The sequence below is a fragment of the Ailuropoda melanoleuca genome, chromosome 7 (genome assembly GCF_002007445.2).
Source record: "Ailuropoda melanoleuca isolate Jingjing chromosome 7, ASM200744v2, whole genome shotgun sequence".
NCBI lineage: Eukaryota > Metazoa > Chordata > Mammalia > Carnivora > Ursidae > Ailuropoda > Ailuropoda melanoleuca.
In genome coordinates, this window is record NC_048224.1 from 59,034,670 (window position 1) to 59,058,894 (window position 24,225).

The 24,225-nt window shown below is 63.9% G+C and overlaps 1 protein-coding gene across 2 annotated transcripts in view; it reads left to right on the top strand.

Annotated features, from left to right (window-relative positions):
• The first annotated feature begins 10,714 nt into the window (after window positions 1–10,714).
• The window catches only part of KCNT1 (potassium sodium-activated channel subfamily T member 1), a 35,661-nt gene continuing 22,150 nt past the window's right edge, over window positions 10,715–24,225 (top strand). Inside the window, exons 1-6 of one of the 2 annotated variants that reach the window (XM_034664801.1) lie at window positions 10,715–10,922; window positions 16,255–16,334; window positions 16,951–17,050; window positions 20,327–20,383; window positions 21,159–21,207; window positions 21,278–21,337. In XM_034664801.1, the coding sequence (XP_034520692.1) occupies window positions 10,921–10,922; window positions 16,255–16,334; window positions 16,951–17,050; window positions 20,327–20,383; window positions 21,159–21,207; window positions 21,278–21,337 (348 nt within the window). In that variant the 5' untranslated portion in view covers window positions 10,715–10,920. Of the gene's footprint in view, window positions 10,923–16,254; window positions 16,335–16,950; window positions 17,051–20,326; window positions 20,384–21,158; window positions 21,208–21,277; window positions 21,338–24,010; window positions 24,060–24,182; window positions 24,190–24,225 lie in introns of those variants that run through there. The other variant, XM_034664802.1, reaches the window with a different exon arrangement.

Consider the following 24,225-nt stretch of genomic DNA (forward strand, 5'->3'; position numbering starts at 1 on the left):
GGCACACGGCTCCTGGTGGCACAGATGGAGGGGCCGCGGGCACACGGCTCCTGGTGGCACAGATGGAGGGGCCGCGGGCACACGGCTCCTGGTGGCACAGATGGAGGGGTCGCGGGCACACGGCTCCTGGTGGCACAGGTGGAGGGGTCGCGGGCACACGGCTCCTGGTGGCACAGGTGGAGGGGCCGAGGAGCGAGGAGCCCTTGGGAACGGAGCGGATGGCAGCCAGCAGGAACAGGGGCCCGTCCTACTGCCGCCCCGCCAGGGTCCGGATGAGCTGCAGACGAGAGACCCGCCCCGCTGACGAGGCCTCAACCTCATGAGGCCCTTGAGGACAAACAGAGCCAGGCTACACTCGGTCGTGCACCCGCAGCTCTGTGAGGGGTGACGGCCTCGCCTGCAGCAGCAAAGTCGGTGGTGACTTGTCACACGGCAAAATAGCTGATACACGTGGCCTCTCTTCTGCGGGATGTCCCGCCACCCACCTGTGCTCTTCCAAGGCACTTCAGCCTGTCCCTCCGCCTCCACTTTTCCTCACACACTGTCTCCTGGGTCCGAAGGCCCGGTGGACTGAACGGGAAGGACTCGGGCAAGAGAACTTTTTAGGGGACACTGTGGTTGCTGCGTGGCCTCGTGCCCCGGTTGCGCATCCGCTGCCACGGCTGGGTTAGGGATGGCCATGCAGCCCTGCTCCGGGCGGACACAGCCCCCGGCCCTGCAAGGACCCCGTGTGCATTCCAGGACCGCGGCCCCAGGAGCATCCTCGCGGGACCCTGCCACCTGCCTCGTCTGCGTCTCATCCCCGAGTGTTAGCCACGCTCTTCTGCAGGTGCTGCCTGTCCTCCGTCGAGGGGAGCCGGGCACGCACCCTGACACGTAACTCCTGCTGAAAAGGCAGGAAAATGCGCGCCATCCTTTCTCTGTGATCAGCAGTTTCTGGAGCGAGGCAGCGTGTCCTGGCAGCCTCGGCCGTGACCACGCAGCTGCTTCTCTGACCCTCTTTGCGCGTACGAGGTGCTCACCCATGGAGCCCCGTAGACTCAGCGGTGCTCCCCCCGGCACACCTGCATCCCAGTCGCCAGCACCTGGGGCACGTCCCCTCGGCTGGCCAGATGTGAGGAGGTGAAGGCTGTTGACAGAGGCTCCTGGATCATGGCAGCAGCCCCGTGGTGTCATCCGGTCCTCAGACAAGGGAGGGGGACTAAAGCAGAGGTCAGAGCGGCCTGAGGATGGAACCCCGAGAAGCTGGCAGCGGCGGGGGTCATCCTCCCCCAGGGCCTCCAGAAGGAACCAGCCCTGCCCGCACTTGGATTCTGGGACCCTGGGCCCCGGGACTGGGAGGTGGTGAATTCGTGGTGTTCTAAGCCACTAAATTTGGGGTGATTTGTCACAGCAGTGGCAGGAACCCCCCCACCGCGATTTAATCATTGCCCGTCCCAGAGCTCACCCGTCCCTGGTGGTCCAGTGAGAGCCCTTGCAGCTGGGACTGGTACCTTCCTCCCGGTTCCTCTTCACTGTGGACGATACTGTGAAGTTCATCATCTCACCTGTTCTTGAGGGCGCTGTCCAGGCATCAGCGCATTCACGTGGTGCAGCCGTCCCCAGAATGCCTTCATCTTCCCAAACTAAACTGCCCCCGTGAGATGCTGTGCCCTCCCTCAGCCCCAGCCCCACCCTGCCCCCGGGTCTGTGGCTCCGAGTCCTCTGGGGCCTCCGGGGCACTTCCACTCATACAGAATTGGTCCCTCGGCACCGGGCTGACCTGACTCAGCACTGCGTCCTCCGGATCCATCCACATCGTAGCAGGTGTTGGGATTCCTTCCTTTCCAAAGCTCCTTGACATTCCACGGTGTGGACGGACCACGTCTTTCCATCCTTCTGCCGATGGACCCTTGGGCTGCTTCCACGTTCAGCTCTTGGGAGTCACGCTGCAGTGAACGTGGCGTGCAGCTATCTGTCGGAGACCCTGCTTTCCGCCCAGAGGTGGGACTGCTGGACCGTAGGGCAACGCTAGGTTAGTTTCCTGAGGAAGCTCCCAACCGTCCCACCATGGCTGCAGCAGCTCACGTGCCCGGCCACAGCGCACAGGGTCCAGTCTCTCCGTGTCCGTGCCGGCACCTTTACTTCTGTGTGTTGGTAGCGGCCGTCCCGGTGAGCGAGGTGGTATCTCGTTGTAGATTTGATTCACACTCTCTAGGGACTGGCGGTGTTCAGCACCTTTCTGTGGGCTCGCTGGCCCAGGCAGCCCGGGCACCGCCCCAGCCAGGCGACAGCCACAGCCACCAGCACGCCCTCCGGTTCACCTCTCTTGACGTGGGGCTGTGGGTGAGGATCCCCAGGACCCCGCGGGCGCACGCCAGTTTGGCTTCAGAGGGTGGAGGCAGGCGTCCGTCTGGGGGACCCTTGGCCTGTGCTCTGCCTGCCGCCCAGTCATTCAGCGCTACCTTTCACAAAGCCTCTGGCTCTCCCTGGTTCAGGAGGCTCCTGGGCCAGGCCTCCCACCTGCCCTCACACCTGTGGACGTCCCACCTGCAGGCCTCACCTGCTCCCAGGTGTCTCTCCAGCCCAGCCGCCCCGGCGTGCCAGGCGTGGGCACCCAGCCCCCCATGAGACAGTGTCGGGCAGGCCCTTGGATGTCCAGAACGGATCTGGAAACCCAGCCCATCTCCTGTCCTCCTCCTGACATCCTCCTGTCCTCCCCGTCTCGGGGCGTCACCGCCCACCTATTCCCTCAGCCCCGTGGATTCCCCCGCCATCCAGTCCTCCAGAAGCCTGGCTAATTCCACCTGTCCTCTCCTCCTCTGCCCGGCCCAGCCCCTCTTGGCACAGAAACGCAGAGTGACCACCCCCTCCGCAGGGCTGCTCTTGTGATGGGAGTGAAGCAACGTTTGCAGTGCTTAAGAAAAGGGAGACTGCTCTTGTCGTCCGCCCCTCCCGCAGCGGCAGCCATGGGGCTCGAGCTTGTCCGACCCCGGTGGGAGCGGGCCGTTTGGGTCACTCCTCGCGGTGCGCCGCGACCAGGGAATGCAGCGCCTCGGGCTGCTGCCCCATGCCGGGGGTCCCTCCTCCACGTACAGGAGACAGGGACCGCGTACTGAACTGGATGATCATTTTCAAAATAAATCAAACCTTACATAAGTGCTGCAGCGGGCCAGCTGGAAGGGCCTCTGCCACCCACTCCAGACGGAACAGCGCTGACAGTTGCCTGGTGGTCCTTCCGTGCACATCGGCCAACGGTTTCCGTTAGGTCACGCCTTACAAAACATTGGAAAAACCTTCCCTCGTCAGCTGACTCTCATCCAGGACCTCGGAAGCCGTCGCTACGTGAGGACCCACTGCCCTCTCTCAATCCAGGACAGGAGAACGTGCAGCAGCCGTGGTGGACGCGGCAGTCAGGCCAGATGTGTGGGCTTCCCTGCCGCGGACGGGACGCGTTGGCCAGCCTGTGCGTGTACAGGTGGGCGCCACGTGCCACCATCGCTCAGGGGCTGCGAGCTCGTGTCCTGTCTGTGGGTGAAAACGCATCCCAGGGAGCCCCGAGGCTTCCTGCACCTCCCGGGGTGGCTGGGCGAACGTCCCTGCCGTCCAGCCCTGCTCTGTTACTGACCGACACGCGGGGAGCCTTGTCATTGCCCGGGGGTCGGCTCCACAGAGCCCAGTGCTCAGTGGGTGCAGCCGCTCCGTGTCGCTCCACAGGAAGGGTGACAAGGGGCCGCCATCTCCTCGCCCCCTTCCCCCAGGGGCAGGCAGAGGGCTTCGCCCACATTAACACCTCATTCCTTTAGGGCAGAGTCCTGACAGGGAACTCGGTCCAGGGAGATGCTGGGGGCTTGCTGAGACCACTGAATGGCTCTGCATCTGACCTTCCTGCCTCTCTGGGGAGGGGCCGGGCAGGGCTGGGAGGTCTGAGGCCCACCTTCCTCCCGCAGACCTGTAAGCCAGACAAGCTGGGGCCTTGGGTCTGGGTGTCCGGGTTTGCGCACGTCGGGAAGGCCTGGAGCCGCCGGCCACGGTGGAGCACGGCCGTGCACCTCAACACCACCTGCCCCCAGCGGGGCTCCAGCCAGAGCCTAGGTGCCCCAGCACCAACACCTGTCCGCTGCTCCCTGCCTGAGCCACTCACCTGCCGGCCCCTTGCTCTGTGTCTCCCTGCCTGCCTCCTGGGGAAGCCACCTCCTACCTCAGGGCCTCATCTCCCCACTTTGCAAAACCGAAGTCTGCCGTCTCCTGTCTCCTCGGGTTCCTGTTCTCTGAGCTGACCAGAGCCGTCCCCAGCAGGGCATCGGGTGCAGACAGGGCTCCACAAAGCAGCTGCTTTTTCTGACGCAGGGCTCTTGTGCCTGGCACGGAGCTGAGCCTAGCATATGGGCACCCCTCAGTGAGTGTCCCCATGGACTCCCCAGTAGCCCTGGGAGGTGGGGAATGGGGGGATGGACAGACAGAGCGCGCGTTTCCCACCTGGCTGGGGGGGACCCACCCGACCTGAGCAGGCACCAGGGGTGGGGCCTGGAAGATGGGCACAGCTCCTGGCAGGCCATCCGGAGCCCCACCTGGGTCCCCGGGACCCGCAGGCCGCGTGGGACTTGGCCGCACAGCCGAGCACCAATGCTCCCTGGGCTCCAGCGGCTCCTGCCTGCGGAGGTGAGTGGCCGAGAGCCACCAGCTGTCGCCGCGCCACTACTGTCCCCCTCCCCCAGCGCCACGGTGACTGTCGTGATTCTTACTACTACTTCCGTTACAAGGTGGCCCTGGCCGCTGGGCGCCGAGACCCTCCCTCCCGCCCGGGGCTCCTCCGCTCGGGGAGAGAAGGGGCCCGCGAGTCCAGCCGCTTCCCTCCCGCCCCGCCTCCGCCTCCGCCTCTTGGCGCCCCCCACCCGGCCGGGCCGATCTACTGCGGCGGCGGCGCGGGGAGCGCGGGGCGGGGCGCGGAGATGGGAGCACCGCCCCCGCCGCCTCCCGCCCGTGCGCTCCCGCAGGATGGCGCGGGCCCCGCTGCTGCCGGCCCGCGGCGGGGGCTCCGTGGGCAGCGACGTGGGCCAGAGGTAAGGGCGCGCACCCGGGGACCCCGCGTGCCGCCGGGAGGGGCTTTGCTTCTGCCGCTCGCATCCCGCACGGGCTCCGCTGGGCTGCACCTGCGGAGTCGCCTGCAGCCCCGGGAAGGGGGGATGGCCCGGATCCCCCCTCGGAACCCTCACCCAGGCGCCCGGAACCTATGCTTCCCTCCGCCCAACTCCCTCCTGCTCTCAGTAGCTTGTACCGTGGGCCGTGGGCGCAGGTAAGACTGGGGAGGGGAGAAGGGAGAGAGGACCCAGACACTGTGCCAGGTGGCTCGGTGACCCCTGCACGGCCCTGGCCCACTGAGCCCACACTCCTGTTGGTTTCAGCGGCCGCTTGTGGGGAGGCAGGGCCAGCGTCCGCATCCCCACTTCAGAGGCGGGCAGCATGAGGCCCAGGGAGGTTGGGGGCCTGGCCGAAGGCTGCACAGCAGATTGGAGCTGGGACACAGTCAGGTCTCAGGTTCCCTGGGGACAAGTGCCCAGAGCTAGTGGCACCAGGGTGCAGGAGGCCCATCTCCTGGGGAGGGGGCCCGCCTGGGGAGGGGGCATCACTGGCCCTTCTCTGGCTCCTCTGAGGACAGGGTTGGACACAGCACCCCATTTCACGGATGAGGACACTGAGGCTCGGTCTGCAGCATTAGTACTTAGCCAGCGTCTTCTCTGTGCAGGAAGCCCTTCTATATGCTGTGGGGGGAACAGATGAATCAGACCCGCCCTGGTGTGGGCACACATCGTGGGCACAGAATCCTGTGTCTGGCAGAGAGGTGCAGGCTGGGCCCGGGTGAGGAGAGCGGGGGCTCCCAGGGCTGCTGGCCTTCAGGGAGGGACCCCAGCAGGTGGGCAGGGGCCCTCCAGGCAGAGGCAGCAGCCAGGGCCGAAGCCTGGGGGCAGGGGTGCCAGGCCTCCTTAAGGTTGGGGCGGAGGTTGGCAGGGACTTGGCCTGGCAGATGGCAGGATCAGGGATGCCTAGGGAGCCTCTCCTCTGCCCCTCCTGCCTGGCTACAGACTGTCCAGGCCCCTCCCTGCCTTCACACCCCATTTCTGGCTCCTCAGAGCATCCCCATTCCCCGGAGCAGACTGCTAAGGCTGGAGATTAAGTGCCTCTAAGAGGCCCCGGAGCAGCTAATGGGCAGCCTGGGTGGGAAAGAAGCAAGTGCTGGCCGAGGCCCTGAGGACAGATGTCTCTCCTCTCCTTTCCACCTCTTGGACGCTGTGGGGGGCAGTGATTCCAGAGGCTCTGGTTACAGCCAGTCCAGCCCCTGCAAGAGATTGGCTCCCCTTGCTGTCCCTGTTCCTGCAGGGACACAGAGATGGCAGGCAGGTCCTGCCCAGGCTGCATCTGAGCCTGCAGTGCAGAATGGGAGCTGAGATGGCAAGGCCACCTCCTCCAGGAAGCCCTCTCCCATCCCCGCACTCTCCTGCCCCCACTTCTGTGCTGGCGCTTACATGGGTGACTTGCTCTGCCCCCAGCAAGTACAGGGTCCTCATCGGCCGCCTTCTGCAGAGCAAAGGGAACGGTCTGTAGCTACACAGTATTAGGGCCTGGAGCCCTGCAGCCTTGTGTCCCCAGACGTTAGGTGCATGGCACGGAGTTTATTCTGAACAGGAGCAGAGAGTGCCCACAATGGGTGCTGGGTGGCCTTGCTCTTCCCAGGTGCTGTGGCAGGTCAGGCACGCTGACCCGGAAGGACAGACAGGGCAGGAGAAGAAAGGCCTGATTACTGGGAAACCGCACCCCGAGGGTTTGGGTTCTGCACCGAAGGAGGGGCTCACTGGTCCATCCTTGGAGGGGACACCTGGTTGGGTACCCTGGAAGGCATCATGGCAGCCCCAGTGAGAAGGAAAGGGCTGCAGAACGATCTAGGAGGGAGAATCCGGGGATCTGGGGGTTGTGAGGAGTGGGAGCGGGGTGTGGGGGGCACTCCGTCGACGGCTGAGTTTGGGGTACCTGGAAGCACAGCCAGGAGAACACCAGGGGGCAGGGCCCAGGCTGGCCAGTGGGACCCTCCTGTGAGTGTGGGTGCCCCAGGGGGAGGGGAGGAGCTGAAGGCCAGAGGCCAGGATGGAACTCAGGTCCTGTGTGAGCCGACAGGCAGAGGCCGGGGGGTCCCCATGGCAGAAAGAGAGGAAGAGGGGTTCCCAGGGAGGAGGGGGAACAGGAAGGCCTGGGCAGAGGAGTCATGCGCTTGGCTGTCCAGCTGTCTGTGTCCCGCCATTGAGAGTTGCAGGGGAGGGGACATCCTCGGAGGGGTCTCCCTCAGAGCTGGGCTGACAGGCAGGCTTTGGGGGTACAGTGGGGGAATCCAGGTGCTTGCGGGCGGGGGGCGNTGGGGAGGCGGGGCCGGCGAGGTGGGCCTGGTGAGGGGGGCCCGACGGGGGCGGGGTCGGAACAGGTCGGGGCGTGCCTGGCAGGTTAGAATCCCGTGAGCCCCAGGAGGGGGCTGCACTGTGTGGCCACTGGGTGCAGTCTGTCCCTCGTGGCTGCGTCTCTGACCACTGAGGATGGGCCTGGAGGGGCAGGGCCCATCCCTGCTTGCAGGACCGTGGGAGCTCCTGTGAACTGTGGGGCTGAGGAGGGAAGGGGAGCAAGGACTGCAGGAAACACCTTTCACTCTGCACTCCTGAGCCAGGCTCTCCCCGGGTGCTACAAGCCCAGCACGGAGCCTCCACATCTCGGGGTGCTTGGGGCTCCAATGTGGTCCTGCTTTCCTGCCGTTCTTCCCAGGACCCCATGTGTTTGCCATGACCCCAAGCCTGCCTTCACGGTCCAACAGCAGCAGGCAGAAGACCCTCCCCCACAGGTCCACTCGCCCTCCTCCCCTTCATGTGGCCCCCGTGCTCCTCCAGGAGCCCTGCCACTCCCCACATCCCCCCAGCACGCCCGACCCGCTCTCCGTGAGTTCCTGGCTCCACCACAACGGCTGTGGCCCTGCCAGGCCCCTGCCACCCTCTGGTGCAGCTGTCACCCCAGCTCAGGGCCTGGGGCAGTGCCTGGGCCAACGAAAGGGAACCCAAACCGGACAAACATGCAGAATCTGCCAGAAGCTCCCCGTGACTCCGGGCTGAGCCCTGGTGAAGCCCTGGTTTCCCCTGCTCCGTGCAGAGCCCAGCCCCCCGGCACACCCCGTCCAGACCTCATTCCCCGGAGTGTCCTGCCACCCTGCCTTGCCCACCCAAGCACCAAGAGCTGCAGGCTGGGGCACTAGGAGGGGAGCCTGCCCACCCAGAGGGCCCTGCCCAGGGAGTGGGTGGATGTGTGCCTGTGGCCTGGCCCAGGGTGAGGGGCTGCCCCAGCCCTACAGGCCGGCTCCTTCCTCCCTGCCCGTGGCCTTGGGAAGGCTGAGGTCCTCTCTGAACCTGTGCTTTCTCTTCTGGAACGTGGTTGCTTTGAGGATTAAGAGAGGGCCTGAAGTCTTCCAGATGGACACATCCTCAGCAGAGTAGACTTTCTGCACACACATGCCCCCGCCAGCCCCCCAGCGGCCAGTGCCCTGAGCCCCATAGCTCCCACCAGCCTGTCCCTCCCAGCACCCCCTCCAGCCCAGGCCCAGCCATCTCAGTGTCTGCTGCATGTGGCCAGGCTGGCAGAACCCTAGGGCCGGCGGTCCAAAGGGCAGCAGCTGTGGTTGCTGGTCCGTGGAGGGGGCGCACCTGGGCACCCCCTAAGAAACATCAGCTCCCAGCCTCGACCTGTCCTCTCACTGGGAAGTCAAGATGCAGGGCTGGTGGGCTCTGTGGCCAGGCCCGCAGAGAGCAGGGGAGCAGAGGGGAGGTGGGCAGACTTGAGACCAGGGAGCCCTGGCTGTCCCGTCTTGTGTGGGAACTGGCCCTTGCCCCATCAGCTTCCCGGGTGGAAAGTGGGGACTTTCCTTGGAGCCGGGGTCGTGGTGCCTGGGGCAGGCTTGGCGGGAGCAGGGACAGTGAGAACTTGCCAAACGGGCTGATCCTTTCCTAATTCCTGGGCTGAAGGCGGATGGCCTTGGCCTTGGCCTTGGGTGGGATCCAGCCTGGGCAGGGGGCACGTGTGCCAGCTGCTGCCTGCGCTGTGCTGCTTTCTCGGGCACCAGGGAAGCCAGATGCGGTCACTGCCCCTGCGGGCTGCCTCCCGTGGACACCTCTGCCTGTCTGGGGGCTCCGTGGGTCTGGGCGGGGGGAGCAAGCACATGGGTGCGTCCCTGCTTCCCTCACACCTGCCCAGAGTCTCCTTGAGAGTCCGTGCCCCCGCCTGGTCCAGGAGTCCAGGCCCTTGGTCCATCCGTCTTCCGTGTTGACGTGACCACCTGTGTCTGTCCCCAGGCTTCCCGTGGAAGATGTCAGTCTGGACTCCTCCCTGTCTCAGTAAGTGCTTGCAGGGAGGGGGCCGAAGCAGGGACAGACGAGCATCCTTGCACCCGCAGCGGAGCCGGGGGGGGGGGGACAGGGACTCAGGCCCTGCGGCTTCTGGGGGAGACTCCAGGCAGGAGCAGGCCCGAGGCGGCACCAGCCACCACCTCCCTGCACCAACAGAACTGCGGGCCTGGGGGCTGAAGCTGAGGCTGAGCACGGAACAGCAGGCAGTCCCCGGGGAGGAGCCCTGGAGTGGGAAACAGGGCTGTCCGAGGCAGCCACCCCCAGTGGGGGCCACTGCCCTTGGGACCCCCGTAGGGGGACAGGCATGCAGATGACTGCCGGGACCCTCAGCAGCCTCAGCCGGCCTGGGTGACGCGTGCAGGGCCGGCCGCCGGGCACTTGGCTCTTTGGGCTTCAGCTCAGATCTAGGTCTAGCGGAGGGTGGCTTTGAGGCCGGGAGACAGGAGTCCTCCTTGGAGGAAACACAGCCCGCCCAGGCCCCCAGCATTCAGTGTGGCCGCCAAGTGGGACCTGATTTCACTCGCTGACATTGTCAGCAGCGACGCCGCCCCCTCCAGACTTCCGGCTGCTGACACGGCTCCCTGCAGCCTGAGACCTGGGGCCGGGATTCTCCCGTCAGGAGTGTGGGAGCCGGGAGGCTGGGCCGGCCCAGGCCCCGTGGTACAGTGGGTCACGGGCAGGGTGGAAGGCCCCTCCGTCGCCCGTAGGGCTCCCCCCGGCACCCCAGGCTCCCCAGGAGGATGTGGACAGTGCAGGCTCCCGAAGGGCCAAGGCTGCAGGTCCTGCCCCCGCAGCATTGTCCCTGGTAGAGCAGACACCACGGGCCCACGGAGGCCCACGGAGGCTCTCCCAGTGCCCCCCCAAGCCAAGGGCGCCCGGACAAGGGCCCTCTCTGACACACGTGCAGCAGGTCCCAGGCGGGACTGCCCTATGGGGAATGCCCAGGCTGAGCTCATCTGCTGGTTCGAGAAGCCACTGTCCACCTGCTCTTTCTCCGTCCCCCTGGCTGCTCTGCTCCTCCAGGTTCCCGACCCGGCGATGCCCCCGGCAGTGGGCAGGCGCTAGAGGAAAGCCTTTCAGCCCGCTCTCCAGCCACCCTTTGAGGTGGATCCCGAGCCACCCTGATGAGGGTCGGGGTGTGGGAGGGACGTGGCCGCCAGCCCCCCATGGGCAAGTCTGCAAGCTTGGGGCCGGGAGTGGTGGGGACACAGCAGCCTTGGTTCCCACGCCACCAACCGCAGTGCCCTGCCGCCCCGCAGGCTTCCTGCCAGGGCTCCGCGCCTCCACGCCTCAGGAAGTGCCCATGCGCGGGGGTGGGGCCAGTCACACGTCTGTCCTGCTCTGGGTCCCTGGGCTGCGCACAAGCTCTGCCCTTTCTCAGAATAGCTGGCCTCAGGGTTGGCAGGTAGGCCTGGGCCCTGCCCTTTCTCTGGCCCGTCGGTCTGTGAGCTCCGGCGCGGAGGACAGCACACCGCCGCAGACCAAGGGAAGCGGGCAGTCGGATCTCGGCCCCATGTGAGTGCACGGCTGTTGTGGCCACGCGGGTGGGCCTGGCCCGTGGCCGTGTGCTTCGTGTCTGGCCACCCTCCCCTCAGGCCGACCGCGGGGCCCAGACCATCTGCCTGAGCTGCCTGCCAGGATTCCCTGGAAGGCCTGCTTCCGGGGCCTGCCTGTTGGCCCACCGGTCAGCCTGCTGGTCAGCAGGGAGATGGACGGCCCTCAGCCTCCCCCACCTGGCTCATCGCTGGGCAGCCCCCCTTGCCTGGCGGGTCCTGTCCTGGCAGCGGGGGGGGGGAGGTTTGAGCTGCTTTGCCAGTGAAAGGGGGTCTCCTTGGTTCCACTCCAGCGTGGGCAAGATGGTGGGGCCCAGACAGGTGGTGGGCCTCGCTCAAACAGAAGCCAGGTGGGGACTGACCTTCCACCCCAAACATTCAAGAGTCCCTGGTCCCATAGGGAGCACAGGGCCCCCAGTGCCTGTGAGCCACTGGGTGATGTGGCCGGTCTCCTGCCTTGCTGGACCTTTCTTTCTGTGCATGGCGGGATGAGTCTGCCTGGAGCCCTCTGAGGGGCCCCATGGCAGGACTCAGTGAGGTGGCTTTTGTCTGCTCGGCCTGGACCCCTACCCTCACCAGCCTGAGAGCTGCTCAAGTCTGAGGGCAGACGAGCCAGGGCTGAGGACTCTCCCAGGGATGGGGCCTAGGTTTGGCCCGTCCGGGCCTCAGAGTTGGTGGCCTGACCCCAGGTGGGAAGCCAGGGACTGTCTGAGCCGCAGGCTCCCCACAGCCTCTGGGCCCCAGACCAGGTCTATCCGCTCCTACCTTAGACCTTCTTCCCGGGCCCCTGGCAGCACACCCAGCCCTTCCCTCCAGGCCTCCTGCCGAGAACGGACCCTGGCCTGTGCGCTCAGGCACTGTTCGCTGGCCCTGGATGCCGACCCCGAGCCCCGAGGCCACAGCACTGTGTGTGCGTTCCCAGGTCCCCTCTCCCAGCCCTCCCTCGGGCGGCTTCCTGTGAGCCTGGTCACCCACCCCATCTCAGGGCCTTGAGCTGCAGCCAGACCAGCCATCGGGGGAGGGGCGGCCCCAGCCAGGTCACACCCCCACCCACAGAGGGCATCAGCCACACGCCGCCTGTAGCCACACATGTGATTTATGGCCCGGGGCCCATCTTTCTGGGGCGATGTGAGCAACAGAGCAGGCCACTGGGGAGACCCAGAATCAGATCAGCCCTGATCACTGGCACCATCCGAGCTGGTACGTCCCAGGCCCCAGGCCCCGCACTCAGTCCTCCATCCAGGAGCGAGCGGTCAGCCGGACCCTGGGGAGAAGCCTGAGATGCAGAGACAGCAGATAAAGTCTTCAGAGCCAAGGCCCCGGCCTGGCACCCTCAAGACGCCGGGGCAGATGGGCCTGTCGCTGTTCGTTTCCCAGCTGAGGCCGGGGCTCAGACTGGTGCCGGGGCCATGGAGCAGCCGGGCTGCGAGGACCAGGGCCTCTGCCAGGCCAGACCGTCTGTGACCCCGGCCCCCTTGCTTCTTCCCACGAGCTCGCCCAGCCTGCAGCCAGGCCCATCCTGTGCCGTGAACCTGGGGCTGCGGGGTCTGGGCAGCTCTGGAAGGCGTTTCCTCCTGCGTTGGCCCGGCGCCCCTTTGGGCCTAATTACGCTCATCACCTTACCTGTACCTCAGGATAAATGGACGGTTTGTCATTTGCTCTCATGACGGTGCTAGAAGTGGGCAGCCACGGCTCATGAAAAATTAAACGTGAGGGAGGCTTCCTGATGCTCCCTGGCCCTGCAGGCTTGATCCACGTGGCCACGTCCACCAGCCCTTCTTGCCTCATTGCAGGCCACTGACCACTGACCACCGACCGCCTTGGGGGCTGTCCCGATGGGTGTCTGCAGCTGCCCCCACAAGGGGACAAAGGCTGGCCGAGGAGTGACTAGGGTTCCACTTCTGGGGAGCAGGGGAGGGGCCAGGGGCCCTGGAAGAGAAGGTGTGTGGGCCCCAACCAGCCCCAGGTCAGTATTCCTGACCCCATGGGCCTGGGCAGCAGAGGGGGACCGGGAAAGGCTCCCGTGCAGCAAGGGGCTGGCGGAAAGTGGGGGCAGGGGGCAAGGTTGGGTTAGGGTTGGGAGTGCCGGGGAAGGAGCTAGGGGTCCCTGGGTTTTTCCAACAGAGAGAGCAGGAAGGAGCTAGGGACTTTGGCCTCCGGCCCTTTGTGTCACCTGCTGGGATCCAGCCTTCCAGCAGGAACAGGCAAGGGAGGCAGGAGTGGTGGGACCCCTGGAAGGGAGTGGAGCCCACGGAACAGGGGCTCTCAGAGGCATAGAGGGTGGCCCCGGGGAGGTGGGTCTGAGGTCTGACGTGGGGGAGGGGCTGGTCCTGCTTGGTCTAGGGAGCAACACCCTCAGGGGCACTGACGGAGGGCAGCAGGGGGATCAGAGGAGAGCTGGGGTTTCCAAGTCCCCCTGCACAAGAGGGCCAGATGGGCATCGAGAGGGACCTGTGACCAGCCCTGGGGCATTGCACGTTCAGAGCTGGGAGGGGGGATAGCCAAGGAGTCTGGGGAAGAGGGAGGTGACCAGAGCGGGTAGGGGCGGGAGGGCAGCGTGGTCAGTGCCCTGGGAGGCTGAGGAGGAAGGAGCCCGAGGGCCCCAGGCAGGGCCTTGCTGGCCAGGTAAGGGCCCTGCCAGGGGACAAGCCTGAGTGGATGGCATAGGCGGGGTGGGGACACCTCTGTGTTGAGGCTTTGCCGTGGCAGGGCCAGAGTGGCAGGGAAGGTCTGCTCCTGAGCTGGGTGCTCTGGGGCCCCGGGGAGTCCCTTGGGCTCACAGAGTTCAATCTGTCCCCTGACCTGAGCAGACTGGGCCCAGGCCCAGCCAGGCTTGTCTGACCAACTCCCCAAAGAGACCGTCGGGCCCCCGACCCAGCTCCAGGTGGCACGTACAGCGGAAGGTGGGATTCAGGTTCCAAAAGAAGCCCAGAGAGCAGGGGGTGCTCTGAGGAGAGAGGAAAGGAGCCTGTGCTGGGGTTCAGTGGGGTACAGGGTGTGCTGGGTATAGGGCGTGTGCTGGGTTACAGAGGGCACACTGGGGTACAGGGGGCACGCTGGGGTGCAGGGCGTGTGCTGGGATACCAGGCGTGTGTTGGGGTACCATGGGCTATGCTGGGATACCATGAGGTATGCTGGGGTACAGAGGGTGCACTGGGATACAGAGGGTGTGCTGGGGTACAGAGGGCGTGTGCTGGGGTACGGGGCGTGCGCGGGGGGTACGGGGCGTGCTGGGATACCAGGTGTGTGTTGGGGTACCATGGGGTGTGCTGGGGTACAGAGGGCAGGCTGGGGTACAGGGGGCGTGCTGGGGTACAGGGCGTGTGCTGGGGTACAGGGGGCGTGCTGGCGTACAGGCGTGTGCTGGGGTATGGGGCGTGTGCTGGGGTACAGGGGGTGTGCTGGGGTGCAGGGCGTGTGCTGGGATACCAGGCGTGTGTTGGGGTACCATGGGCTATGCTGGGGTACAGAGGGCACGCTGGGGTACAGAGGGCACGCTGGGGTACAGGGGGCGTGCTGGGGTACAGGGGGCGTGCTGGGGTACAGGGCGTGTGCTGGGGTACAGGGGGCGTGCTGGCGTACAGGCGTGTGCTGGGGTATGGGGCGTGTGCTGGGGTACAGGGGGTGTGCTGGGGTGCAGGGCGTGTGCTGGGATACCAGGCGTGTGTTGGGGTACCATGGGCTATGCTGGGGTACAGAGGGCACGCTGGGGTACAGAGGGCACGCTGGGGTACAGGGGGCGTGCTGGGGTACAGGGGGCGTGCTGGGGTACAGGGCGTGTGCTGGGGTACAGGGGGCGTGCTGGCGTACAGGCGTGTGCTGGGGTATGGGGCGTGTGCTGGGGTACGGGGCGTGTGCTGGGGTACAGGGCATGTGCTGGGGTACCACGGGGTACATTGGCAGCTGGCTCTGGGTTTGGACCCCACTGGTCTGTGGGAGGCTCTTCCTGCTGCTCGGCTCCGGGAGTCCAGGGTGTGGCTGGGTGACTGCCCTGCACCAGGACGCAAGAGTAGAGAGGGGCCCACGCCATCCCTGCATCCTCTGGGGCCTTTCTTGAGCCCTGTGGCCAGCAGAGACCACTGTGGCTGGGGCCAAGGGCCCCAGCCTGGAGCAGGTCAGGGAGGTGCCAGTGGCCTGCCCGAGGCCCCTCCCTGGGGCCCACCACCGGGGCAGGTCCGGACGGCCACCACGGCTATGTCACGTACCCTGCCCAGAACAGGCTTTGGGGAATGAGGACTGTTGCAGACGCTTCCTGGAGATGGGGCAGCCAGCCCCAGGCCGAGCAGCCCCGTGAGCTGTCAGGGTGAGAGCCGTGCTGGTTTCTGCCTCAGTGGGAGCCAGAGCCTCGGTTCACAGCCCCCCCACCACATGTCAGAGCCCCCTGCCCTGGTGGACGATGGCCAGGAGGCCCGGGGGAGGACAGCCCTGCTGGCCACAGGAGCCCTGGGTCCAGAACCACGCTCTGCCTGTCCTGCTTGCTGTCAACACCAGAGTTTCCATTCTGGGGAGCCCCGAGCCCCCAGCAGGCAGGCATGCTGGGCACAGCGGCCACAGGAGGCCCCTGACTGAGGCCAGGGCACTGGCGGGCAGTGGCCCATTGCCTCAGGCTCCATGTTACCCCCAGGGGACCAGATGGCCCTTCCCCAGGGCGACTCCCTCACTGACGTGCTGGGTCGGCTGTGGTCTGTGCCAGGATGCTGGGTGTCTGGGCAGGACTCGGAGCATGTGGGCATTCGCCAGGTGTTCGGTGAGCCTGAGAGCAGCCCGGGCTGGAGGGGCCCAGGGCGGGCCTGATGGCGAGTGCAGGGAAGGTCACATCTTGCTGGCCCCTCTGTCTGACCATCCTACAGGCTGCAGCGAGTCTCAGGGCACAGCCACCAGGGGCCATCAGACAGAGCAACTATCAGCTTCCAGAACATTCTATATAGATGAGCTGGCAGGTTTTGAGTCCGTGCTGAGGGCCACGCACGGAGTATTTAACTCGGAAGGCTGGCTGCCTGTGACAGTCAAGGCTGGGGGCCCGTGGGTGTTCACCTCCAGGGGCCCTGGGGCTGAGCGGGTGGCCTCTGACCAGCCCCCAGCTGTGCCCAGCGGCTTTGCAAGGGTGGGCGGGCAGGTCTGCCAGGACCATGCCAGTGCATTGGTCGCTCTGGCGGGGGGAGGGGGGTGCACTCCTCATCCCGCCACCGCCCTCTGTCTGTCTGTCTGCTGGGCTCCTGCCATGCGGGAGTAGCGGGTCTGGCCCTGCTCAAGCTTCCACTGGCCAGAGCTCCCCATGCCCCTCTCCCCCCCAGGGTCCAGGTGGAGTTCTACGTCAACGAGAACACCTTCAAGGAGCGGCTCAAGCTGTTTTTCATCAAAAACCAGAGATCCAGTGAGTGGGGCGCCTGTTGGGGGAGGGCCTGCAGCGGGGGGGGGTGCTATGTCAGTGAGCGGTGGGCACAGGGCAGGGTGGGAAGGCCCCTGGTCTCAGCTTCAAGCCACCTTCCCCCAGTGGGAGATGGGACCCGGAAACTGTGGGGACCCTGCCCCCGTGCTGGACACCAGGCTGGGCTTGGGGCCCTCCTACCCACACCCTGCAAGGTTCCCTGGTCCCCTCCGTGCAACCCCACTCCTCCCCCGACAGGTTCCCTCCACCTGCTTTCCCAGCAGGACCTTGGCCACCTCCGACCCTTCCTGGGATGCAGGATGGGGCATGCAGGTGGTACCCCCAGGTCTTAGTCCATCAGTGTGCCCCCCAGACCCCCACCCTCCTGTTCCCAGGAGTGAGTGGCGTGGAGAGCCGTCTGCACCCCCATCTGTAAGGCGGGACAGGGATGGAGGCTCTCAGAGGCTGGCCCAGTAGCAGCCCCTGACAGTGCAGAACAGTCCCTCAGTCCCTGGGGGCGGCCTAGTCCAGGGGCTCCGGGTGCACAGGCGGAGCTGTTGGCAGGGGCTGCAGTGGGACTCCGGTGGCCCAGGAGCCCTGACCTGTCCCCCATCCGCTGCAGGCCTGAGGATCCGGCTGTTCAACTTCTCCCTAAAGCTGCTCACCTGCTTGCTGTACATCGTCCGCGTGCTGCTCGACGACCCAGCCCTGGGGATTGGATGGTGGGTGCCCTGGGGTCTCACGGCAGCTTGCCGGGACAGAGGCTGATAGGGTCAGCATGGGGTGTGAGCCCGGCCCCTCAAGGAGTCCTTTCCCAATGTCCTCCCCCACAGAGCTGGGCCCAGGGTGCTGCACTCAGGGTCCTGCTGACCAACGGGCTCAGCTCGGGGAGAAGGGCGCCCTGGCGTGGACTGTGGCTGGGTGTGCGTCCAGTGGTGCATGGGAGGGGCTCAGCGAGCGGCTCTGTGCTGCCTTCAGCCGGGGAGGGGGCAGGATACAAGCCAGGCAGGGCCTCTTGGTCCCTTTCTCGGGGCTGCTCGTGGTCCCACCTGCCCCTCCTGGACCCCCTCACTGGCATGGAGCACACGCGGCCCACCCTTCAGGTCTGAGTTGTCCCGCAGCTCCCAAATGCAGGGGAATCGGCCACGACCCCTCTCGCCACGTGGTCTTCCTGCTACCGTTTCTGCTCGTCATCCTTGTGGGAAGCACACTTTTCTTCCCAACGGGCTGGTGGAGTCTTCTCTCTGTGCCTGTGTCTGGCAGTCTGTGGGACCCCTTGGCGTGGCCCCTTCTCTCCCACGCCGGACCAGGAAGAACACGGCCTTGGAAGATTGCACCCATTCCCCTCCGCTGTCTCTGGGCTCCCGATGCCTGGGCGTGTGGTTCTGGACGAGCCTGTCTCCCGTTTCTCCTCTTGTGTGACTTCCTTAGATTTACCTGCAGCCGGCTCAATCTTTCCGCATCGTGCTTTAATTTCTGAGAGTTCCTTCTCGCTTCAGGCAGGCACTGCTTTCCCGCTCTTCCTGAGGCGACGTCTGTAACCCAGATTCTTTCTTATGGTTTTCTCTTTGGCTCAGTCTCTGCTTCTCCTGAGCTCACGCGGAGTGAGTGTCCTTAGCTGCTCACACTAAGAGTGGGCACTCGGATGCTGAGGGCCCTACCGTCAGGTCGGGCGGTCTGGTCATCACTGCCATCTGGGTGAACGGGCTCACTCCTCAGGGCAGATTTTTCCCGCCTCTTCCCTGAGGGTAAAGCATGGCCACTGGGCTCCCAGGCCGAGCCAGGGAGGAAGCTGGGGCCTAAGGACAGTGCAAGTTGCACTTAACCCCCTGTGTGCAGCTGGGCCTGGTGTCCCCAAGCCAGACATTCTTTCCCCCTCGCTTAGAACCCCTCCTGTCTTTATCCCAGGTGGGGTTGCACAGATTCAGCCATGGTGGCTTGAGAAGGAAAACTGGGGACTCTGCCTTTCAAGCCACTTTCCTGAGTTCATCCCACCTTCTTCCATTCCCAGAGGCTCTTGAGACATCTGGTTCCACAACCCTACAGGGACCACATCTATCATATTCATTGCCCAGTGCCTAGCACATGGATGGACAGGGGGGAGGGCAAATGGATGGAAGAGGGGCCTGGTGGAGGTTATGGATAGAATGGGTGGATAGGTGGGTGGATGGATAAATTATGAAAGAGTGCATGGTGGATGAATGGTGTATTGGATGGAAAGTAGATGGTGGGTGAATCAGTGGATGGATGGATAGTAGATGAATGGTTGGGTAGATGGATGGATGAATTATGGACAGTGGATGGATGGATAGTAGATGAATGGTTGGATGGATGGGTGGGTGGGTGGTTGGGTGGGTGGTTGGTTGATGGGTGGGTGAATAGTTGATGGATGGATGGTTGGATGGACAGTTGATGGATGGATGATGGATGGGTGCATGGAAGGATAGATGGTGGTTGGTAGGTGAATGGTTGGATGGTGGATGGACAGGTGGATGGATGATAAGTTGACCGATGGATGGATGGATGGATGATGGTGGGTGAATGGTAGATGAATGGTCAGATGGATGGACGGACAGATGATGGTGGATGAATGGTTGGTTAGATGAATGAATGAATTACAGATGGTGGATGGATGGATGAATAATGCATTGTCAAATGGAGAATGGATGGATGGGTGGTTGGTGGATGGATGGATGGTGAGTGGATGAATGGATGGATGGGTGGATGGTCAATGGATGGATGGTCAATGGTGGATGAATGGATGGTGGGTACATGGATGGATGGATAGATGCCACATGGATGGTAGATGAATGGTTGGATGGATGGTGGATGAATGTTTGGAAGGATGGATGGATGGGTAGATGGGTGGGTAGATGGATGGATGGATGGTGGATAGATGGATGGTGGAGGGATGGTAAGTGGACGGATGGATGGTGATGGATGGATGAATATGGATGGTGGATGGATGGTTGGAGGGATGGTAAGTGGACGGATGGATGGTGATGGATGGGTGTATAGATGGATGAGTAGATGGATGGATGGATGGTGGATAGATGGATGGTGGATGGATGGCTGGAGGGATGGTAAGTGGACGGATGGATGGTGATGGATGGATGAATATGGATGGTGGATGGATGGTTGGAGGGATGGTAAGTGGACGGATGGATGGTGATGGATGGGTAGATGGGTGGGTAGATGGATGAATGGATGAACGGATAGATGGATGGTGGATGGATGGTTGGAGGGATGGTAAGTGGACGGATGGATGGTGATGGATGGATGAATGAATGTCAGGTGGATGGATGGATGGTAGATGGATGGTGGGTGGTTGGGAGGACAGCCAGCCACGTCTGTGAGCATTGATTTTGCAACAGTAGCCCAGTAAGGCTCAAGGGAAGTGGGTCAGTTGGAAGAAAAGGAGGAGGGAGCTGCCTATAACCATGGGGCTCTGTGAGAGTGAGTTCCCCTTGGTCAGTGACCCTGGAGTTGGTTACATTGTGGGGCAGAATGAGCAGGTCTGCCATGCCCCTACCACCTTCCCAGGGGCTGGGCATCCAGCTGGTGTAGAGGCTTGTTCTTGGGAGTGACTCAGGACATGCGTCTCGGAGTCAGCACCTCTGGGTGGGAGCTCAGCTTTCCTTCCCTGTCTCTCACATATCGTCCAGCCTTGTTTGCGGCAGCTCCGGTCTCCGGGAGGCACTGAGTGCTCTGCGGTCCACCTCCAACCACACCCGACCCTCCCCAGCAACCTCCTGTCAGACAGGCGGAATCCCCAACTCTTCCCTGGGCTCTGCCTTTCCTGTTCCAGTGTCACGTGCTTTCCCACCCTGCCTGCCTGGGGGTCTGCGGGGTGGGGGTGGGCTGCCTCTTAGCCTGAGATTCAGGGGGCTGGCCCTGGGTGGGGTGGGTGGTCACCCACCGTGCTCCCTGAGCCCACGGCAACCTTGGGAAGCGTCTCTCCGGGGGCTCGGCTGGGCCAGCTCTGTCTCTCCACACAGCTGGGGCTGCCCAAAGCAGAATTACACCTTCAACGGCTCCTCGTCCGAGATCAATTGGTGAGTTCCTCGGCCAGCTCCGGGCCCCTGCCCTGGCCCGGCCCCTCGGGACGGATGTGCAGCCTGGGCGCTGGGATGGCCCCGGGCTGTCCCTGCAGAGCACCTGAGGGCTCAGGGGCGGTGTTAGAATTCTAGACATCACCACATGTGACTTGACTCAGCAGCCCCCCCACTCCAGCTCAGCCCAACGACCGTGGGTGGGGAGGGGGGCAGAAGGGAGGGCCTCAAGTCACTCGTGGCTGCCCCTCCTGTGGGTGAGGAGAGCCGTGTCCCTGGCAGGCAGTGGAAGTGGCCCCAGAGCAACCACGATGCCCAGTCCAGAGTTTAGGAGTCCCCCGGGGCTCGGCCACCTCCTGGATGGAGGGGCTTCGGGTTTCTGGCCTCAATTCGTCCCCATCACCCAGAGCCCCTGTGCAGACAGCCCTGTTCCTTGTGACCACCAGCGTTCTGACAGACCCTGCCCCCTCCCCCACTGGCCTGCACCTCCCGGGAGCCCGAGTCCAGCCAGGGAGGAAGGGAGCCCCGGGCTCAGTCTGCCCTTGCCCCAGGGAGCCTGTCCAGGGTGAAGGGCCCCGCTGAGCCTGCAGCCCTGCCCCATGGCCCCCAGCTTCGGGCCTGGCCTCCTTTCCTGGGGAGCCTCCCCTCCCCCTCCTGTTCTTGTTCCCTCCGGGGACAAGGCTGGTGCCCTCCATCCACCAAGAAGCGGCTTGGGGTCAGCAGAGGCCCCCGGGGGCTGGGGGACAACAGCCCGAGGCTCACCTCCCTCCCTCCCCAGGGCGCCCATCCTTTGGGTGGAAAGAAAGATGACTCTGTGGGCGATTCAGGTGAGTGGGGGGTGTGGCTCCGGGTGGGCCCTGCTCCCCCCCAGCCCCACTCAGGCTCCGCCCCTCCTAGGTCATCGTGGCCATAATAAGCTTCCTGGAGACCATGCTTCTTATTTACCTCAGCTACAAAGTGAGTGCCCCCACCTGGCCTGACCCCCCATCGACCCCCACCCTGCTCCCCGACCTCCTGGCTGGCTTGTCCCCCCCACCCCTCTCCCCGACCTCCACCCCGCTCCCCGACCTCCTGGCTGGCNGATGGTGGGTGAATCAGTGGATGGATGGATAGTAGATGAATGGTTGGGTAGATGGATGGATGAATTATGGACAGTGGATGGATGGATAGTAGATGAATGGTTGGATGGATGGGTGGGTGGGTGGTTGGGTGGGTGGTTGGTTGATGGGTGGGTGAATAGTTGATGGATGGATGGTTGGATGGACAGTTGATGGATGGATGATGGATGGGTGCATGGAAGGATAGATGGTGGTTGGTAGGTGAATGGTTGGATGGTGGATGGACAGGTGGATGGATGATAAGTTGACCGATGGATGGATGGATGGATGATGGTGGGTGAATGGTAGATGAATGGTCAGATGGATGGACGGACAGATGATGGTGGATGAATGGTTGGTTAGATGAATGAATGAATTACAGATGGTGGATGGATGGATGAATAATGCATTGTCAAATGGAGAATGGATGGATGGGTGGTTGGTGGATGGATGGATGGTGAGTGGATGAATGGATGGATGGGTGGATGGTCAATGGATGGATGGTCAATGGTGGATGAATGGATGGTGGGTACATGGATGGATGGATAGATGCCACATGGATGGTAGATGAATGGTTGGATGGATGGTGGATGAATGTTTGGAAGGATGGATGGATGGGTAGATGGGTGGGTAGATGGATGGATGGATGGTGGATAGATGGATGGTGGAGGGATGGTAAGTGGACGGATGGATGGTGATGGATGGATGAATATGGATGGTGGATGGATGGTTGGAGGGATGGTAAGTGGACGGATGGATGGTGATGGATGGATGGTGGATGGATGGATGGGTAGATGGGTGGGTAGATGGATGGATGGATAGATGGATGGTGGATGGATGGCTGGAGGGATGGTAAGTGGACGGATGGATGGTGATGGATGGGTAGATGGGTGGGTAGATGGATGAATGGATGAACGGATAGATGGATGGTGGATGGATGGTTGGAGGGATGGTAAGTGGACGGATGGATGGTGATGGATGGATGAATGAATGTCAGGTGGATGGATGGATGGTAGATGGATGGTGGGTGGTTGGGAGGACAGCCAGCCACGTCTGTGAGCATTGATTTTGCAACAGTAGCCCAGTAAGGCTCAAGGGAAGTGGGTCAGTTGGAAGAAAAGGAGGAGGGAGCTGCCTATAACCATGGGGCTCTGTGAGAGTGAGTTCCCCTTGGTCAGTGACCCTGGAGTTGGTTACATTGTGGGGCAGAATGAGCAGGTCTGCCATGCCCCTACCACCTTCCCAGGGGCTGGGCATCCAGCTGGTGTAGAGGCTTGTTCTTGGGAGTGACTCAGGACATGCGTCTCGGAGTCAGCACCTCTGGGTGGGAGCTCAGCTTTCCTTCCCTGTCTCTCACATATCGTCCAGCCTTGTTTGCGGCAGCTCCGGTCTCCGGGAGGCACTGAGTGCTCTGCGGTCCACCTCCAACCACACCCGACCCTCCCCAGCAACCTCCTGTCAGACAGGCGGAATCCCCAACTCTTCCCTGGGCTCTGCCTTTCCTGTTCCAGTGTCACGTGCTTTCCCACCCTGCCTGCCTGGGGGTCTGCGGGGTGGGGGTGGGCTGCCTCTTAGCCTGAGATTCAGGGGGCTGGCCCTGGGTGGGGTGGGTGGTCACCCACCGTGCTCCCTGAGCCCACGGCAACCTTGGGAAGCGTCTCTCCGGGGGCTCGGCTGGGCCAGCTCTGTCTCTCCACACAGCTGGGGCTGCCCAAAGCAGAATTACACCTTCAACGGCTCCTCGTCCGAGATCAATTGGTGAGTTCCTCGGCCAGCTCCGGGCCCCTGCCCTGGCCCGGCCCCTCGGGACGGATGTGCAGCCTGGGCGCTGGGATGGCCCCGGGCTGTCCCTGCAGAGCACCTGAGGGCTCAGGGGCGGTGTTAGAATTCTAGACATCACCACATGTGACTTGACTCAGCAGCCCCCCCACTCCAGCTCAGCCCAACGACCGTGGGTGGGGAGGGGGGCAGAAGGGAGGGCCTCAAGTCACTCGTGGCTGCCCCTCCTGTGGGTGAGGAGAGCCGTGTCCCTGGCAGGCAGTGGAAGTGGCCCCAGAGCAACCACGATGCCCAGTCCAGAGTTTAGGAGTCCCCCGGGGCTCGGCCACCTCCTGGATGGAGGGGCTTCAGGTTTCTGGCCTCAATTCGTCCCCATCACCCAGAGCCCCTGTGCAGACAGCCCTGTTCCTTGTGACCACCAGCGTTCTGACAGACCCTGCCCCCTCCCCCACTGGCCTGCACCTCCCGGGAGCCCGAGTCCAGCCAGGGAGGAAGGGAGCCCCGGGCTCAGTCTGCCCTTGCCCCAGGGAGCCTGTCCAGGGTGAAGGGCCCCGCTGAGCCTGCAGCCCTGCCCCATGGCCCCCAGCTTCGGGCCTGGCCTCCTTTCCTGGGGAGCCTCCCCTCCCCCTCCTGTTCTTGTTCCCTCCGGGGACAAGGCTGGTGCCCTCCATCCACCAAGAAGCGGCTTGGGGTCAGCAGAGGCCCCCGGGGGCTGGGGGACAACAGCCCGAGGCTCACCTCCCTCCCTCCCCAGGGCGCCCATCCTTTGGGTGGAAAGAAAGATGACTCTGTGGGCGATTCAGGTGAGTGGGGGGTGTGGCTCCGGGTGGGCCCTGCTCCCCCCCAGCCCCACTCAGGCTCCGCCCCTCCTAGGTCATCGTGGCCATAATAAGCTTCCTGGAGACCATGCTTCTTATTTACCTCAGCTACAAAGTGAGTGCCCCCACCTGGCCTGACCCCCCATCGACC